Source organism: Paramormyrops kingsleyae, chromosome 1 (assembly GCF_048594095.1).
Source record: "Paramormyrops kingsleyae isolate MSU_618 chromosome 1, PKINGS_0.4, whole genome shotgun sequence".
In the NCBI taxonomy this organism is placed as follows: domain Eukaryota; kingdom Metazoa; phylum Chordata; class Actinopteri; order Osteoglossiformes; family Mormyridae; genus Paramormyrops; species Paramormyrops kingsleyae.
In genome coordinates this window covers 23,939,894-23,960,396 of record NC_132797.1, presented here as the reverse complement: position 1 = coordinate 23,960,396, position 20,503 = coordinate 23,939,894, and the positions used below count along the sequence as shown (strand labels likewise).

At 39.5% G+C, this 20,503-nt stretch overlaps 1 protein-coding gene across 4 annotated transcripts; it reads left to right on the top strand.

The window, feature by feature from the left end:
* Positions 1-1,425: 1,425 nt before the first annotated feature.
* Positions 1,426-15,145, top strand: c1h18orf63 (chromosome 1 C18orf63 homolog). 4 transcript variants are annotated; one of them, XM_023800198.2, is made up of 14 exons: positions 1,426-1,547; positions 3,766-3,900; positions 4,469-4,544; positions 5,192-5,248; positions 5,761-5,872; positions 6,935-6,976; positions 7,823-7,899; positions 8,052-8,161; positions 8,559-8,655; positions 8,993-9,078; positions 10,984-11,164; positions 12,622-13,113; positions 13,602-13,685; positions 14,371-15,145. In XM_023800198.2, the coding sequence occupies exons 2-14, from the start codon at positions 3,767-3,769 to the stop codon at positions 14,491-14,493; spliced, it is 1,671 nt and encodes a 556-aa protein (XP_023655966.2). In that variant the 5' UTR covers positions 1,426-1,547; position 3,766; the 3' UTR covers positions 14,494-15,145. The 4 variants fall into 4 exon arrangements, with proteins under 4 accessions (XP_023655966.2, XP_023655968.2, XP_023655964.2 ...); XM_023800196.2 differs by lacking the exon at positions 1,426-1,547 and adding an exon at positions 1,821-2,174; XM_023800197.2 differs by lacking the exon at positions 1,426-1,547 and adding an exon at positions 2,209-2,345.
* The last annotated feature ends 5,358 nt before the right edge of the window (positions 15,146-20,503 follow it).

Sequence of the window (20,503 nt, the reverse complement as noted above, 5' to 3'; positions counted from 1 at the left end):
CTATCTGTGTATTTTTGCCCATTCAGCCAGAAGAACATTTGTGAGGTCAGGCTCTGATGTTGGATGTGAAGGCCTGGTTCGCAAACTCCATTCTAGTTCATCCCAAAAGTATTCGATGTGGTTGAGGTCAGGGCAGTCAATTGTCATGCCCCGATCATGCCGATCCTCTTGTGTGCCACAGTCCCTCATCTACTTCATGTGGAATCCCTGTGTTACCAGCTGTTTTGAGTCGTGTTGATTTGCTGTTGTGCATTTAAGTCTGTGTTAGAGTATGTTTCCCCGAGTCCAGTCATTGATGTCAGTTCTATGTGCTACTCCGTGTTGCTGCTTGTTTTCTCCCTGGACTCCTGCTCCTCTTTTCCCGCTCTGTCCCTTCGACGTGTGACAAGTTCTTCCACACCAAACTGAGTCAACCATGTCTTTATGGACCTTGCTTTATGGATTTGGGCACAGTCATGCTGGAACAGAAAAGGGCCTCCCCCATGAAGAGATCCCTTCACTGGAACTAAGGGGCGTAGACCAACCCCTGAAAAACAACCCCATACTATTATCCCTCCTCCACTAAACTTTATAGTTGGTACAATGCAGTCAGGCAGGCAACATTACCCTGATATTCACCAATCCCAGACTACCAAACAGAGACACATGATCCACTGCTCCAGAGTCCAGTGGCAGTGTGCCTTATACCTCTCAATCTAACACTTTGCATTGTGCTTGCTAATGTGAGCCTTGCATGCACTTGCTCGGCCATTGAACCCCATTCCATGAAGCTCTCAGTACACAGTTTTTGTGTTGGGGTTAATGCCAGAGGAAGTTTGGAACTCTGCAGTTCTTGAGTCAACAGAGCATTGGTGACTTTTACGCACTATGCCCCTCAGCACTCTGCAACCCCCGTTCTGTTATTTTATGTGGTCTGCCACTTTGGGGCTGAGCTTCTGTTGTTCCTAAACGCTTCCACTTTGCAATAACACCACTTACAGTTGACTGTGGAATATCTAGCAGAGAAGAAATTTCACAAACTGACTTATTGCAAAGGTGGCATCCTATGACAGTACCATACTTGAATTCACTAAACTCTCCAGAACGAGCCATTCTTTCACAAATGTTTGTAAACCTGACTGCATGGCTAGGTGCTTGATTTTATATACCTGTGGCAATGGGTCTGAATGAAACACCTGAATTCAATGATTAAGAGATGTGTCCCAATTTGTTTGTCCATATAGTGTATATAACCCTTGTTACTGAAAAGTAACCCTTTTACAATATCCCTTTTACAAAGTATTCCATAGACTGGCATAGAAAGGCTTGAAAAACGATTGAATTATGAACAGGGCCCCTTCATCACCTGACTTAACCCCCACCTTACTGAACTATGAGATTTACCGAGATGGCAAGCAGTACACTTCTCAGAGCAGCGTCTGGGACATGGTCTTGGCTGCCTCACATAATACAGGAAGTGATCAAATCAAAACCTTGACTGGTTCAATGGACAAAAGATTCAAGATGGTTATTCAGAAGGAAGGTGACTATACAGGACATTAAATTTGGTAAGGTACACTGTTTATAATGGCTTATAGTTTGTTAACCCCCATATAGACTGAATAAGTAAAACTGTTTATTATTATTTCTGTTGATGGTGAAAAGAGAAAATCCACTCAGTTTCTGATTGGCTAATAATATATATTTTATTTTATTGGGTTTTTATATACATACTGTATGGGGTGTGGTGTGGTAATTGCAGTTATATGTGTTCCTTCTGTGTCAATGCATTGTGTTGTTTCACAATGTGCTATAGTAATAAACTGACTTTAGCTAATAATTGTGCACACTTATAATCAAGTGCTTTTGTTTTATTTTTGTTTGTGACAGACTAATATAACATTTTCTCTTTAAATAAATTTACTTGGAGCAAAAGAGAACTTATAAATTCACTTTCAGAGGTCTGTCCAACTTTTACTAATATTACTTGTCCATTGTTGGCCATTATGTCATGCAGCCGTCTCGTGCTATTAACTGCAGTTCATACAGTATTTCAATTGGAAATCATATTAATCAGCATACGGTATATTGATTTTCAAGAATCCTTTAGTGTGTACTTAACATTTTTAGGGATATGAATAAAATAGCTCAATGCAAGCGCGCGAGAAACAGCTAGGCTACCAAAAGCCGACCAGGTAAGTACTTAACTAGGCCAATATACCAAAGTCTTTCCTCTCTATCGTGACTTAACATAAATTTCGTTAAAATATCGTATTTAAGTGTTTTTCATTTGGTAGTATAATTATTAGTATACTATCATTTAGTGTCAGTTTTGGATGTAAAGCATCTCTATAGGGATTCTTGAGGTAAGTAATGATATCTTTAATACGATTTCTTTGCTTGTTTGCATATTTAGATACATTTATATGTTATTTTATTTTTATGCCGTTTAAGTGAAATTTTAAGTGGGCTATTCAATACGTTTCTTAATTTTACGGTTTTTCGTGTATGATCCCATAAACCGTATACAGGCATTTTCATCTCTGTAAATTGTTCGGGAGGCATCCTTTTTACTAATTATATCCTTTTTGCGCTTTTAGTTTTATAGCCAGACCACATTAATACTATTTGACGACGTGCGAGAGTCATAAAGTGTAAAATAACTTAGCTAAGTAGCTATAGCGTCTTTTTGGGTGTTTGCCGTTGCTTTTACTTTAAAGACTTAAAACAACAAACCAACTTTATTGTACTAAGTACTTATATTTTTCTGTTTGTAGATCGGCAGAATCATTCTCATGTTAGTAGTTATGAAGTTACTGAGCAGCCCAAATTTATCCCGAGTAACCACATTGCCTGAGGGGACGTTTTATTTAGGATTATGATTAATGTTCTGCAATACAGTCATGTCATAACCAGTAAATATGAAGATATGTAGACAGAGAAACCAGATATATTATTCAGTACGGCTGATGTGCCTCCCTGATTTAAGTACAGGCTTTGCCTCAAGAAACAGCTTCTACCCGACAGTAATAAACGTTAAATACACACTGAGGACTCGCACTGTAATCCCCTCCCACATGGCTGCCAGCTCTCACGCATCTGGCGTGACGCTCACGCGAGAAGTCTTATGGCGAATCTATATTATTCCATTACAAACATAGAATTAGCTACATCCAACGCGTTGGGGTAGTTTGCAAACCTTACAGACTATTTACATGGTAATAAAACTGTTACATACATGTGCATGCGTGTGTAAACTTGTCTCGAATTGAAAATCTTACTCCAACCAGCTGACCAAAGTTGGCAACCCTGATCACCACTGTTATTTACTAATCACAGGAATTTTATGCTCAGCACCATGTTCGTCCCACGTCCTCGTGGGGTTTCTCCCACAGATCAAAAACATGCCAAGGTTCCCAAATTATCCATCAGTGTAAATGGTGTGAGTACCCTGTGATATGTGGGTCCCCGTCCTGGGTTATTCCCTGCCGTGCTTTGGATCGGCTCTGGGTCCCTGCAACCCTGCATAGGACAGGGGGGTGTAGATGGTGGATGGATTGTCTATTCTGTGTATGTTTTTGTTCACTATTCTGTTATGGCTATTTATCATTTTTCCTTGGTGTCTGTTTATGTCTGGATGACATTAAAGCTTTTGAATCCTTGAAACAATTTAACTGAACTAAAACAACCAGCACTCTCTGAAACTCTCAAACTTCCTTATCCTTGCTGCTGGGAAGACAACCCTCTCGCCTAGGTTGAAAACTGATGTCCTCGGGGTCTTTACAGGATGAACCAACGGAGCGAGCCCCTCCTGTTCTTCCTCAGGCTCCCAGACTTGAGGAGGCTGTGCTGTACCACCATGTCTCTGGACATGCAGTCCAACCACGGAGATATGAGAAACCTGCAGCTAAAGACCTGCAGGTGCACACTTGAAGGACAAGCAGCTTATTTTAACCAGGACATCATGACAGGGAGGCCTCGCACATTTGGGGTTGGGGGCTCAATTCCTACTCTGTGTGCAGTTTGCATGCATTTTCTCCACGTAGTGACATTTCCTCCCATGTTCCAAAGACACTTGGATTGGTTACTGTAAAGTTTCCCATAGTGTTTACCCTGTGGTGGCCTGGAATCCTAGTGAGATTATCCTCCACCTGATGCTTCCTGGAATGGACTCCAGGCTCACTGTGAAACCTCCACCACATAAGTGCTTATGGAAAATTGGTCAACATTTCCATATGGTTGATGTTCTCTGTTGGTATTCAGCTGGGCATGAACTCAGTGTCCTACTAAATATTATAATGTCCACAAATACTTCTTTTCAGATGTTTTCTTTTAACGTGTATTTATATGATATATTAGAATAGGTATTACACATTATACTCCATTATTTGGAGAGATATTCCACTATCCAGATGTCAATGCCTCTCTAAGATAGAGACTTTTGAGATATTAGAATAAATATAACACATTATACTCTGTTATTTTTCAGAGCGATATTATTCCAGTACCCAGATGTCATTGCCTCTCCTGTGATGGAGTCTTTTGACATTATTGTTATAATGTCTGTAAGTATAATTAGTACTCTGAATTAAAAATTCGATCTGTGACACTATTAGCAGTATGCAAATGATGTTGTTTGTTTGAACTCGTTAAGGCTTGTGGTTATTCATCTGCATCTGTATTTTATGGTTATTTAAAAAGCTTAAGCATTTAATGCAGATTACCTGAAAGGTAAACTGATTCATAACGGATCATTATTATTTTTTATTACACCCCGAAAATGCCATCAAAAACTCATTAGAAGCTCCAAGCTTGATATGTCTTATCTATGTTCAGCTAATTGTAAGATTGAAGCGGCTGGTTTAATGAAAGTCATTTTCTGAGTGAAGAAACAATGTACATCCATCTTGGCACACTGTTCTAATTATGTGAATCATATTCTGCTTTTAAAATGACTTGCAGATGTTGCCAAGTGTTTAGTATAGGACTTAATTATTAACTACTAGACCCACAGATGGGACTAAGTGATTTTCATTTTCTGAATGTTTTTGTTAGTTTATTGATTTAATGCACCAAATGTTCAATGCTTTAAGTGTTAAATAAAATAAGGCTCTTAGAGGTTAAACTTCTTTAACATGCCCTATGAATATGAATAGCTGCACAAGGCAGATTTGCATTTTAAACTATCTTGCATTTACAAACTATCTTCCAGATTGAATTTTTCAAGACTGGAGTAATCCAAGCTCACGCACAGGCATGTATCATGCAGGTATGCTCTTTCAATTAATTGGTAACTTCATTTATGTTAATTTTATTCATCATTACAAATATCCAAAGGAAAGTACATTATGCGCCATAGTATCATAACATGCACCAAATATTATAGTAGGCATTTTTTATTTTTTTATTACTGAAACTCAATGGAAATTTTATATGTTCTGTAAAATGAGAGTGAAAATCTTAATTCCTATTCATCTTTTGTCTGTTGACGTGGCGGATATATATTGTGGTACTTAAAAAATTATCCTTCCTTGTACTGCTTTCTGATTCCTAATTGTTAGTATGAATCCTTGCAATTTTATAGACCATTTGACTACTAAACTTGTACAGCAGTGTAAGACCAGATTTCAATTGATATACCTGTAGTTCAGTAAGAGCGATTGGGGCACAGTCTTTGGAATCATGCAGATAAAACAATAATTTATGAGTTGTCACACCACCATAGAAGTCTGACACCATGGAGCGTTTTGGGGTTTTTCTTACTGTTTTCTGATTGGACAGATGAGCACTCCGCACCGGGTCCTTCCAAGCTTACTGCAAGCCTGTTTGTCGTACACTGTGACTGCCAGACTGGCTCCGGACTGGAACAAGGCAGGACAGTTTCTCATTAGAGGTAGAGAAAGTTGTGGGATGTATATCAGAACAGCAGGAGATCCAAGAATCAGTGATTAAACTGACCAGGTTGACAGGGAGGCACAGTAAGGATCATTAGGCATCGCAGCTCCAGGGACATGAATTATAAATCTCTCACACTACCACTAAAAATATTGTATGTTTTTCTGTGGGTTTCCATGGGAGTTTGATTTTCTCATAAATATGAGCACATGGTATTCAAGTGAACTGGCAATTCTAAATTTCCTTTCTGGAAAGACTGTTTAGCTCACTGAGAGTGGGTGAGAGCTGTGATGCACTAACATCCTTTGGTGTTCCTGGTGTCTGTTTGGTGTCACTAACTTTTTTCTCGCATTTACCGAAAACTAATGGATGGCTTTGGTTCTTCGGAGACAGATTGTATTTTAAAACTCAATTCTAAATATTTGTCCAAGGCATCTGAAATTTACATTTAACTGTAAAGTTCACAGTTAAGCCTAGTATTTAATACAGGTATGAAGTTTTTGGCAAAAACGCTAAACTCTCAACTTTTTAGACATCTGTAATAATAATTGTGTAAATAAGTAATAGACAGGTGGACTTCAATGCATTTATGCATGAATCTGACTTGCATCTCACTGCCCTCTGGTGGCCAGATTGAGTCATGACAGCCCATGAACGATTTCACGTACAGTATGTCACAATCGTTGCTAAATTAATAAACATGTAAAGGGCCAAATTAAGTAACAACAAAAATATTTACATTCTTTGTTATTAGTAGTGCTGAAAGTAAGTTTGAGATTCGAAGTTGTAATTGGATAATGCAGCTCAACCACAAGATGGCAGAGTTTCCTCTGTATTTTGTAAAGCACTCAAGGGAAATTTTACTGCAGAACCAACAAGGAATTCTTAAAGTAATATACTGCTGTTGAGGAGCTCTGTACAGCTTCTAAATGACCCTACATTTGGCCATTTTAATATCCCAGCATGTTTGTCTATTAAGCAACTCCTGGTTTGTTTTGACTTGTTGGTATGCAACTTTTATGCATACTTATATAACTTAAAATTATATTTTTTTTGTTAGGGAAAAATTTTCTTTCCTCCTCTGGCAAGCTCAATGCCATTGGTAAGTCTACAATTCCTGCAATATATCCACTGGGAGATCATTATCTTGCTTGTGGGGACCCATTTTTTTAATTTAGCCAAGCTTTTAATAAATTAGGCTCACTACTGCACATTTATTTAAGTACTGTGTCTGTTAACTGTTGAAGCTAAGTGTTTGTGCTGATTTAAAGTTATAGTGTTCCTTCCCTTCTCTGAACTTCGGTCTCCTCTAAACAGAAAAAGTACGTAATTGTTTTCAGTTTGAGCTAGATAAACAAGCCAAGGCCTACAAGTAAGATTCAGGCTTGTGAACAGGATGGATTGAAGTGGACTGGAGTTTGTGGAGTAGATTGGTGTCTGTTGCATCATGGGAATGAGGGGAGTCAGCTGGAACTTTTTTTTTAAGGTGTGTCTCTCATTGTATCACTACTTAAGCCAGTCTACACAGCCCCTGTTAATTTGATGTGGGAATGGAGGATTTGAGTGGATTACTTTTTGGGGGACAGTCATCCATATATTTCTAACTCTTGTTAGCTAGTAGTTGGAGCACCAACCACACAGGGCTGGGTTTGGATGATTTTTCCCGTTACCATGGCCTCAATCCCAGCCCCATTCAAACATTAGCCCTAGACAACGAATCCCAGCTAGACGTGGACTGTTTGCTTTTGTATGGATAAACAGCCAGATGAGCAAGAGTTAGGGCTAAGGTCCCTGTGTGCTTTTGTTTTAGGTTTGTATGTTTTCTGTAATACGTCTCTTGGATTGACCTTTTCTCAGTGGCGCCGATGAGGCCTGCAGTCAGCACGCTTCCCGCAATGCAGTGGTCTCTATGGCCACTGCCAGTTGGTGTGCTGTTTCTTTTTAACAGTGATGGAGCTCAGTACCAGGGAAGATCAGCTGTGTGTCAGTGTAGGATGCAGTACCGTAAGACTTCCACCGGCCACCGTAAGCCCCACAGCTTCATGAAGCTGCAGCACACTTTCAAATAAGACTTCAGACCATAAGAAATGAGGAACAGCATAAACAGGGAGGGTTTTGTGAGGGGGGGGTGGTCCAATTGTTTTTCAGAGATGGTAATTGTCGTCTTTCCGATTTAGCTGGAGGAGTTTGACATCGCACCAAATGTTCTGAGGAACTTCAGCAGTTGCAGGTCTGCTGTGATCCAGACCTCCTCCATAGCTAATAATTGGTGCTACATACTGCCCAGGTATTTGTTCCATTTGTGTTTAGAATGAAAAACTTAAAGAAAAATACATGCTTACAGTCCTATGTGTGTGGAGGGTTTCTCTGGTTTTACAGCTTAGCAGATGTTAGGATTTTCTTAATTTTCAGATTCTTGGAAACAAATGCTCGTCTAACATGTCAAATGACTGTTAATCAAACTGATGATACCTGATGACCAGAATTGTACTTATACAAATTTAAATGAAAGTTATTAATTTACTACTTTTTAGATTAATTACTGTGGAAGATATGGATCAATACATTTTTCTTAAATTATATATTTTTAATGCGGCTTTACACATTAAGTAAAAATCAGATTATTGTGTGTGGTGTGCAGCTGTTTTTGAATTTGCCACATTGGGGCTTTTCATTTTCCACAGTATGAAGAAGGGTCAAATTGTCAGCATCAGCCACCAGATGGCCCCTGAGTGCCCTTTCCAGACTTACTCTGACATTCAGAAGCACTGGAGTACTTTGGTATAGATGCAGTGGTATATACACAGAACACACTTTATTAAAAAAAACTAAACACAATATTACTGCTAAGTTTTTACACCGTGTCATGTATTTATAATTCAGACATATTTTTCTGAATTGTTAACCGCAGAACATCCCTGGGTTTTGCAGTAAAATGGTTTGGTCATTTTAAATTGTTAGTATTTTTAAATTTAAAATTTTGAACAACAGATGGCGCCATTTTTAATACATAAACGACATTAATTTATTCTTCTAGAAGAAAATGGCTTATTTGGAACCTGAGATGCCATAGAACCTCATAGTCAGCAAGTCACCTGTTTCTCTTCTTATGATTCAGTACGGATACGAACTCCCCCAGGAGGAGGAGGAGGGCCTGGTCTATTGCAGTGTATATTTCAAAATGGTGGGAGAGAAGCTCTTTACGTATCCTTTTCCCATATCCAGTATGTGTCACTCGCAGGGCTGAGACACTGCACTCTTACCCTGTTTGATGTACTCAGGTTCTCCGATTTTGTGGATGAAGAATTTCGGTAAGCTGAAAATGTCTATCTTCTGGTGCTTTTAATTAAAATTGGGAACACTTGCTACTGCCTATTAGAGACCATTTTGAGGCAATACACAGATACTCGAGGAACTAGAATTAAAGAAATGTGCAGAATATCATTTAAATATTTCCAATATCTTTTGTGTCTTTTACAAAATATAAGTACAGAAGTATAAAAATAGTATAAATATGACTGCAATAAGCTATATAATAATAGGTATAAAAACCCAAAATAAGTTTTAAGAAGCTTGATCCTGTTATGTTCATCTTTTTGAGATGCCCAAACCACCTCAACTGATTCCTCTCAATCCAATGGAACAGCGGCTCTATTTTGATGTCCTTCTGAATCTGCACCTCCTCCCCTTGGCAAGGAGAGTAACCTTGGCAACGTTGCAAAGAAATCATATTTCAACCACTGGTACTCTGGACCATGTCATGATAGGGATGTAGATTGACTGATGACTTCAACTCTTTCCCCAAGGACAGACTTTCCCCTTGTCAACAATCCATGGCCTTGGATTTGGTGGTGATGATTCTCATACCTGCTGCCTCACAATAAGTATCAAATGGCTTAAGAGCATGCTGGAGTTCCTGGTTGGATTAGGTCAAAGGAACAAGTTCATCTGTAAATAGTAGGGATGTTACCTTTAGTCCTCTATGCTTGATGCCCTTCCAGCTGTGGCTGCACCTTGATATTCTAAATATCGCAAACAGGAGTGGAGACAAGACCCATCTTTGCTGGAAGCTTACGTCAGCTCTGAACAACCTCATACTTGTGCCAAGCATGTGGATGCAGCTCTTGATGCATTCATACTGGGATATAACAGCATGCTGGAGCTATCCTGGTACCCCCGGAGTATGTGCCAGGGCGCGCGGTCATATTCTTCCTCCAAATCCACAAAACGTATGTACTATAGTAACTATAGTAATATATTTCCACAAATCCTCACACAATCGTGTGAGGGAGAGTAGTTGAATAGTTATACCAATGCTCTGTGGCCAAGCTAGAATCCGCATTGTTTCCCCTAAATCATACTTTCCATCATTGCGTTGAGGCTCCTCTCCAGTACTGTGGCATAGATTTTCTCAGGGAAACTGGAGTTTTCTGTATCTAGTTGGTGCAAACCCTCTGTTCAGGTTTGTAAATATTCGGACCCCCATCACTGTTTTCCAGTCCAGGGGCACCTTATGCACCTGCCATGCAACATTGAAGAAGCAGGTCAAGCACGTCACTTCAACAACATCTAGTGCCTTTAACATCTCGGATTTCATCTAGTCCTGTAGTCTTTCCACCGCTGTGACCTTTGACCACCATAGCAGCTTCAACTGCTGTGATAGACTGCATCATAAGTTTCCAACATTGCTTCCTGCTGGGAGGACATATGCACCAGGTTAAAGAGTTCAAATATCCTCAGTGTTGGTCGGCAGGTCCTCAGTCTTGCTGAGCGTAGTCTGCAAGGTCTTGCCTCCCCCTCCTGGGGTGTTGAGCAGTTTGCCAAAACATCTGTGCAGGGTACTCTGGCATGTATTGGTACCTTTCATTGGAGTCTTTGTTGGACTGCAGTTTGTCTGCCTTCTCCCCACATATGAGTCTGCCGCTAGAGGCCCAAACAGGAACTAAGGCTCCAGATAACATAGCTATGAGGACAACTGAACCATACAGACCCATCAACTATGCAAAGTTCACACCCCTCGTGGGGGTAATCATTATTAGAGTTCAGGATTACTTTTTAAAAGCTACACATTCTCAGCTTAATGTAATTGGTTCCTTATCCATTGTTCAGATACCCTTTGAGCTGCATCAGGACTCAGCCTGTCCAAATCCTTCCCAGGGTTGACCTACAGGAGGCACTGAACTTCTTGCCAGACCTTCGAGGGAAACTCCAAAGCATCTGTGGTTTTCCTGTCCAGATGACCACCAAACCACTGTGCTACACCACCAGCTTGATTTCACCTGGTTCACAGGTACGACACATATTTACACAGCAAATTATGCTGAAACATTGAATTTCATTAAGTACAAATCTTGATAATATGATGCTGACCTTTCTCAGCTTAAATAATGACTATGCACTCTCCTATGCTTAATTTAAATCACAATTTAAAAATTGTTTAAAATTTTTGATTTAGTATTCGATATGTACTTTTTAATGATAGCTGTAGAAAATGAGAACATCTATGATGTTATGTAATGAAATGAGCCTCACATGGCTGTTGAGACGTTGAGTAAACAAATAATGTGCAATGATTGTATAGAATGAATATTTTATTCAGTGAGAAATATTTGATATTTCACTAATTTGGCAATCTTTGTCGGAATCTTATGATCACGTTCAGAAAATTTCTGCTTCGTGTTGAATGACGGATTGCAACTGGAAATAATGGATTGAGTTGTACTGCAGTGTTGAGATTTTTTAATTAGTCCTTATTATTCACCAAAAGACAAAACAGACGAATAAAAAAAATCTGTCAGCTTTCCACAGTACATGGGAAAGTTTTAAGGTGAGCATAATCCCCCTCAAGCTAAAGCAGAGAACACTGGTATGCTGAACAACAGAGTTATTTATAGCCCTTTTTAGTATAACTGCTTACCACTCATTCTTTGGGCACTTTCAGATAGTGTGCAGTATATTTTTAAATAACGTTAATATCATAAGTGCTCGCTTATTTCTCTGACTAAAAGCAGCAAATTGTAAAGAACTGCTTCACAATTCTTTCCTAACTGTACACTATGAAAAAAACAGACTTTCTAGTTCTTAAATATGTCTGATGAATTTTCCCAGAAGAAAATACAAGTTGAAACTGTAGCAGATATTAGGTAATTTCCCTGAGGCTGTCAGTGATTACAGACTTTGCTGCCAAACTAAATAGTAATTATTTATATCATAGGTCTGGGAACCTCTAGAGCGGATATCTAATTACATGTGATATAATTAAAAGTTTATGTTTATGTTTTTGTGTACAAGTTTTACTCGACAAATTTAACTGTGACCTAAAATGCAGTATTAAAAATGAAATTTGTTCTAATGTAAATAAATTAAATGCACAACCATTATTAAAATGTCTAAAACATTAATGGTATTAATGGTTATATGGAGTTTTCTTGTAATGGTTAAAAAAAACTGTAAAAATACAGTGTTCGTATATACTGACCAGACCTCTGCAAACCATTCCTGCATATTCTGAATTTTCACGGAAGAAAATCAGGTAAATGGACTTCAAAGTGTGCGTTTATACTGTATGTTCTGTCGCTATTATAGATTATTTGCAGCTGTTATGTTATCATTATACAGAAAAAATGCCAGACTTTCTGGCGTAAGTTCATAAGCCCCCCCCCCACACACACACATATGAATGTGTGTGTGTGTGTGTGTTTGTGTGTGTGTGTGTAATGTAAATACACCACGCGTTTTGTTCTTCAGAATTTTTGCACTAGGCCCCTCAATCTGGCTGCCAAGACCATCTGCAGACCAATCCCCGCACACGCTCATGGCAGTGACCCCCCGGGGGCCTCGTCTGAGGGAGGTCCATTAAAACCTTCTCCCCAAGCTCCCATTGCGCTGATGGGCGAGTGCAGCCTGACCGGCAGAGAAGGAAAGGGGGTTCGGGGAAACAGATTTTCCATCGGAGCTGCTGACTTAAATGCAGCGAACTGCCGAGCCCTCCTCTCTAGCTCCACAGTCACCCCTGTGACCTCACAGCCCTCGCAGAACCTTCAGAGGCTTCAGAACAGGGCTAAGATGGTACCCGTCTTCAGAAAGGGGCAGGCTGCCGGGTCTCAATCGGGCAACGAGGAGGGGAGGAGAGGAGAGAGACATGCATCCCCAGGGAACCTGATTGCGTCTGGGGCCTCATCGCTGTCGTCGCTGGGGCACGCCGGGGTCAGGGCAGGAGGTGCCTGTGGGGGGCCTTCTGTGAGTAATGCCTGTTCATTATGGGATGCTCCCCAACCCCCCCCCCCGCTCATGTATTGCCCATGTGGCATTTGTGTAGTTGTTCAGGGGTGTGCATCACTGTATCCTCAAACCTCTTACATCCTTCCATCCACGATAGACTTTCAATTAAATACATGGACAATTGGGTGGAATTCTTCTTCAAGGTAGAATAGTACATATGCATATCGTAATTTCTTGGTTTTCAGTGTGGGTGAGTCCCTTTTTATTCACCCACAGAATGGTGCAGTTTGTGAATCTGAGAATTTTACAGTGCTTGGGACTTGGCTGTTGTTGCTATATGTTTCTTCCTTTCATGTCAGGGGAAGTTACTAACGCATAGAATGTTCTTTACTTGAAAGGAAGCAGAATGGAATTTGTCTGTTGGGCTTTATTTCTGTATTTCAGTTTTCATTCTGACTTTTTTTTGTCTTCTCACTGCTATTAAGTTGATTTATGGTTCCATTCAGGGGGACTGGTTTGAATGTAAACCCAAGAAACCAAAGTCCAGCATTCAGGATATTGATGTGGAAAATTACGCGAGAAACAATCAGGTACGGTAGCACTGTTACTTCTGAATTGTATGACTATACACACAGTGTCAGTACTTATCTATACACAGGGCAGTGCCTTTAGCACAGAGGTTGACTATAATACAGAGATGTTAGGGCTTGAAATGAAAAGCAGCACCAAGAGGAGAACATCTTTGACAAGCCTTGTACATGTACATGTGACCCCCATGAACAGTGAGGCGAACAAGCCAGACCTGTTTAAATGTGCAAGCAAAATATAACTCAGAGCAACCTAGAGTCAAATCAGATTAGTTCTATTAGTATTGTATTAAATTTCAGAGAGTTTAGGGTTCACCTGGCTTGCACAAAGGGTAAAAGTGCACACTCTACACGCAGGCAGGTTGCTACAGGTTCGAGTTATAATGCGAGTTGCATCGTTTGCTGAGTCTGACCTGCAGCCCCCTCGATATTGTTTCACTGACGGGAAGAAGGTTTTGTAGTAAATGGGGGTCTGTGAAGCAGCTTTGTTGACCTGTCAGGAAGCCGTCGGTTGTGACTAGTGGGAATGTGCCTCGGAGGAGGATATGTCAACTGACATATCAGCTGTCACCTAATTACCACTAGGAGATAACCCCCCTCCCCCCTAGTTACTGGTTAATTCTTTATTTTTTTTGTTTTGTAATGCGATTTTGTTGACCTGTGCATTGATGTCTATATGTGCTTGCAGCTATCGAAGGTCAACGCAACGACCCTGCAAGCCTGGCTGAAGAGCAGAGGGATAAGGGTGAGGTCAAGGGAGAAGAAGGAGGTGCTGATCGCCAAGGTTTCTTGCTGCCTGAGTGAATCGTAATGTGCAGGATGCTGTCCTGCGTTGTGCGCGTGTGCATGTGGCCTGGCTCTTCTGGCTTCAAGCTTGTCGCCTGACTTTGACAGCTGAGCTAAACAAAGACGACACTACAGTTATTTTATTTTTCTGGGTTGGGAACAGGCCTAGAAATTTGTTCTGTGTTCTTAAGTATCATTACTGCAATACTCATATATTTAGAATACTAGCCTTAAATACTCTTTGTAGATAATTCATTTAATGTTAGTTTTGAGGTTGGCAAGTATTCTTGGGCACTACAGTAGCTGTGTGCAACCCACTAATATAGCTGGAGTAACTTTATATATAAATGTTCACTTGCCTGTTGTTACCTCTAGTTAATACATTAAAACAGCTATTTGTGCTTTTTTTCCCAGTATGAATCATCTGCAGGGTTAGTCGTAAGTTGCTTGGTTTCTGTCATTGAACAGTTAATGTCCTTCCAATGAAAACATTGTTGTTGTTTGGTCAAAGACTTGTTCAAGATTCTTGTATTGTGGTTTAATGTCTTATTTCTATGGAGCTATAAAACAAATATTGTAATCTCCATAAAGAAGTGAACCACTCCTAACATCTATATATAGCAGATTAATGCTGATAAATTTTGGTTTTGTTTCTCCAGTAAAAAGATGTAACATAATACTGTCTCTCTGGGATTTTTGTAAAATGATGAATTAATGCTTTACGGATGATAGTTTAGTGTTAGAACTTCATTCCTCTCCTATTGCGTATCCTGGTCGGAGGGGTGGGGGGGGGGAGGCACATGCACACAATCATGGGTAATTTAGTGATGCCAGTTAGCCTGCAATGTTGTAAATCATTTAGACAATGGGTAGAAACTGGAGTAACAGACTTTTTTTCTTTAACTCATTCAATCTAAGGTCAACTTCAAATTTATTTATTTGGCCTATTAACAAAAATCAATGCATCACATACTCTAAAACAGTGTTTCTCACCAGCAGTCAGTCCACATTTTTTGTCCCGCCCAGCTCCCAGCACACCTCGACCAAACAATCAACCAATCAAGATCACCAAATACCTGGTTCAGGAACGATAGGAGCTGGGAGGGAGCGAAAATGTGAGCTGTCTGGGGTCCCTCGGGACTGGGCTGAGAAACACTGCTCTAAAAAATGTCAGACCGTAAGATTTCAGTTATTACATTTATTGTGTCAGATGCAAGTACTCTAAGCAAGCCTACTGTGTGAACTTCTGATACCTGTCTTTCAGGAGAAAGAAAATGAGAAACGCACAATTCTGATATTTAAATTTAATGATGTACTGGGACAAAACAAAGTTATTGCAGGCTACTGGGAGACAAATGTAAATTAATTATGGCTTGTTTGTCCAAAGCAAACTCAAATCAAAATCAAGAAAAGCTGTTTTGCACAGAGAGTAGTTGATGTGCCACAAGAATATGCAATGTAATTTTAGTTTAGGTTCATGCAGGGGTAAGAGTCTTATTCATTCATGGCTTTTAAAATTGCTGAGGGGGAGATTCTCTATAGGTTTTTAATCTGAGCCAGACCCTGAATGTAGCTGTATCTTTCCTATTTTCCATTTCTATTTATCTGGGTCTTTGGTAGGTGACATTGAGGCCAAGAGCAGTGACAGCCTGAATCCGATGCTGCCGGTTTAACAGTTTAATTTAGGTTTAACAATTTCATTTGATTCATTGTCATGTTCTAGCGACAGAGTTTTTCAGCAAAGCCTGACGCCACATCCGCGCAGGACATTTTTCTCAACCCTCAATTTGTTTCCCAAATTTAGACATACAAGTGAAACGATGGAACGAGAGAAACTCGGCTGAGATTTTTGCCAACTCCCCCTCAAAAACACACACATTGTCCACATTTTTGCGAACTGACCTTTCACCTCCTGCCCCTCCTTCTACTTCTTGGTAGTAAATTATGGTTTGGAAAATTTTAATAAAACTAAGACTGTAGATCTAGATTTAAAGGCTTACTTTTAAGAATATCTGTGTGCCACTCTATGACAATTATCCTGATATATTGCTGTCTTAATACAGTACTTAATAACAGAAAGCTAATTTTACATTGCTGCATTTTCGGTTAGTGTCTTTAACTTACCTAGTATGAGCATGCAATTGATGCTTAGTGGTGTAGTGTTCAGAGATATAACCAATTAGTTTGTAGTGGAGGTGGGACCAACCAATCAGATGTCTTGGTCTCGCCTTCTCTAGTTGCTTGGACCTATCTCATCTACAATCTGATTGGTTATCTGTCTGAACCAATCATTTTTCCTTCTGCCCTCAGAAGATTTTTGTGCAAGTAAAACTCCCACGAGGTTATATGTTTTCAGAGTAACTACGCTTATTTTGTTTTATGCGAATTTTACTGAAATTTCTGAAGTTAACTGTTTGAGGCTGTCCCTTGGGGCTTACCAGTAGGGCATTTTTGGATTAAAGAAAATTTTGCTTTAGATTTTGAAGTTTAGCTAGCTAGCAGTATAGTGATTTCGTTCTTATGTGTTAAAGATTCTTTATTTCTGTGTCTGCAAATCTTTTTTGTGTTTAGTATTTTGCTATATTATAATATACTATATAATGTAAAAGGGTTCTTACTAATCTGTTGCAGAAGGAAGCTTCCTATAACATAATTTAAAGCTTTGTGCAGTTTTATATCAAACCTGTTAAACTTGCTTAAAACATCCTTCAGATTTTCTTTTGTGAAAATCAGGGATGAGTCATAGATCAGTATCAGAATAACATTGGACAAATGTGAACTGCAATCTTGATTTGTAAAATAATGAAGATGGAAACCGTATTCATATCACTTTCAGTCAGTTCATACATACAATCTTTTTGGTAAATGTTTATTTCAGTAAAAATATATATTCAGTTTTTTATTTTAAATATCCACTGAGCATTTTTTATACTGGTTCAATATTTGATCCAGAGGAATTGTTTCTGAAATATAAACATGTACTGAAGCCATATTTTTTATTATGAAAGTAATACATCATTTTTGGCATTTAATTAATCTACTCCTGAAGGGCTCCTCAGGTGAGATCCGGACTAACCTGCACTTCCCCCATGTCCTGCCTCGCCACATCAGTAACAGATATTTCCAGGCAAACCCCTTTTCAAAATCCTGCGGGTGAATGTGGTCCAGATGCCAAGAGATATTTCCCTAATAACAGCAGTTTTCCCCCCATATGACATTCCTTCCGTCGTCCTGGGGGGGACAGTCTAGACCCACACCATCATAATTCAGATATTTCTTGGGAGGTGGCAGTGGGGAGAGTCAGCATACATTATAAAAGTGTGTCCTTCAGCTTCTGCAATTCTCCCTGTTCCTGGCCTGAAGGTCCATGTTCAAAAAGAAGTAAGGAAATTTTTGAGTTTACTCCTTCACGTGTTTTGGTTTCTGTTTGACACCCTTACCTTTCTGGACAGCCAGCTTGTTCTACGTTCCGTCATGACTGTTAGCCTTATATATGTTAGCCCACAGACTGAATCTTATCAGCCAATATGATCTGTTCTCTCATCCACAAACCCTCCATTCAGCACCAGGTTCTGCTGGCTCCAATAACCTTGATGGATGAAGTGTTCTCCTAATTCATTCTACATCTAAGAGAAGTGCATTCTTAGGTTTTTAGCAGGAAGGACCTGTCCAGATAGCCTGGAGGTGGGGATTACGATGCTGAAGCTATGCTTTATAAACCAATCATGTATGTGTGATATCTGAAATTCATATCTAAATGTTTTCTATTTCTATGTTGCACAAGTAGAAAAGGTCAAAATCCATGTAACAGTTATTTTGTAGATGCTGTTCTAAAACCAGCACATCAGTATATAGTTCTGGTGCCAAAACATTTTGTTTCTGCTCTTTAGATAGCTAGCAGTATAGTGATGTCGTTCTTATGTGTTAAAGGTTCTTTATTTCTTTGTCTGCAAATCTTTTTTGTGTTTAGTATTTTGCTATATTATAATATACTATATGATGTAAAATGGTTCTTAGTCTTTACAGGTGAAACCACACAAAGTGAAAACAAAAGGAATTATTAACAAAAGTTCATACTTATCTAAAGGCAGCCCAGAAATCATTTAATGTACTTTAAGATTACCAAAACATCAAAGGGACCACAGCCCGGGGTGCCGCTAGAGATTTGGGCCCTGTGGTGCTCATCATATTGGGCCCCCAAACCAATCCAATTATGTTACAAATTTTTTAGGGCCTCTGTCATTCGTTATAACCCCCACCCCCATGTACGGTGCCCCGGTCACAGCTCCAGGCTTCAGAGAGCTTATCCTTTGTGAAGCATGATGGAAACTACGGGATTTATTCTGGTAGGTTGGGAAAGAGCAGAACGTCCTTTTAAACTCAGAATTACTTGAACAACTTAGCAGTCTTTATACTCTGGGCACCAGAATAAATAATTAAAATGGAAACTCCATACATGTGGCAAGTAGTGACTGCTTTGTACAATTTATTATATAATCCCCCCACAAAGGGGTAACTAGCTGGCATGTATGAGAGGGGGGCAGGGTTGCAGAAAGGTTTTATGTCATAGGCCGGTTGCCATGGAAGAGATGTAGCTGCCTTTCATTCAACATTTGAGGACAGTGTGTAGATATAAGAAGGTACTAGTCTGCATATACGCCCAGTACTCTAATTAAAATGTGGTTTATTAGTGTTTAAAATTAACAAAAACATAAGATGCCTTATTTAAATAAAATATCCATTGGAGGAATTACAGAAAAAGTAGATCTGTATAGATTTAGAGAGTGCTGGCCATGCACGGAATGTTCTTTGTGAGTTTAGAAAGCCATGTGACATACTTATCAGAATGTCTGATTTCCATGGTTACCAGAAATGTGCATTTTAAAAGCACTGAAAGCCTTGTTTAATCCATTAAGGCTCATTCACAAGGGCTTGGCTTGCCATATATAACAACTACAAGTTCCATGTGTGTAATCGTGGGGGGTGGACTCATACAATTGTTGATAGACTAACTGCATTGTGAACAATTTCAGCATCGCCAGTTTTGAACAGAAACCATTCCCCCAGTTTCTCAGGAAATTATATGTTTTTTTGTGTTTGTTTTTCTTTCGCACTTTTACGAATAAAATTAATCTGGAAAAAGGCCTTTTAGTGACTGAGAAATCTCTTCATTTTTGTGTTTCAAAGCACCTTAACACAGGACTCCGCTGCCCTCTTTGCAGAGCAGCTACCACCGCAGAGTCCAGAGGATAGCTGACTCCATCCTCAAAGACCCCACACACCCCCAACACGGACTGTTCACACTTCTGCCCTCAGGTCGGAGGTACAGAAGTGTGAAATCTAGAACCTCCCGACTCAACAACTCCTTCTTCCCCACTGCCATCAGACTCCCTAACAGCCAACAGGAGTATGAATAATGGACATCATACTACCATACTACCATACCATGCCATACTACCTCATACTGTCATTTTTTGCACATTAAGTTCTTTTGCACATTACACTTAAAAATATATATTTTTCTTTTTTTTCTGTTATAATGTACCTTGGCATTTTTGTGTCGACAGCAAAGTAAGAATTTCATTGCACAGAGAAATGCACTTTTCTACTGTACATATGACAATAAACACTTTGAATCTTGAATCTTATCAGCGTAAGCTAGCAGATATCTAGCTAAACAAAAATGGTGAAGAATGTACTATTGAATACATCTGACCACTGAAAAAGTAGTCAAACAGTGAGTTATCAGTATCCACAATGATATTCATTGCTTTTTACTGCATTACAGTCTAAGTCTTAGGGCTGCTATATATTACCACAATCATTTTTTGGAATCCAGCAAAAACATATTGGTCGGCTAACGTCACTAGCACACCAGAATGACATTTATATCTTTAAAATTTACTGTAATTTTTGCTGTGCCCTGCAATATATGCCCAGTGTACAGGCTGCCCCAGAAAGACAGCTGTTGTCCATTTTCCTGCAAACATTTTTGGGGAGTGACGTCCGCCAGCTACAATTTGGAATGGCCGATT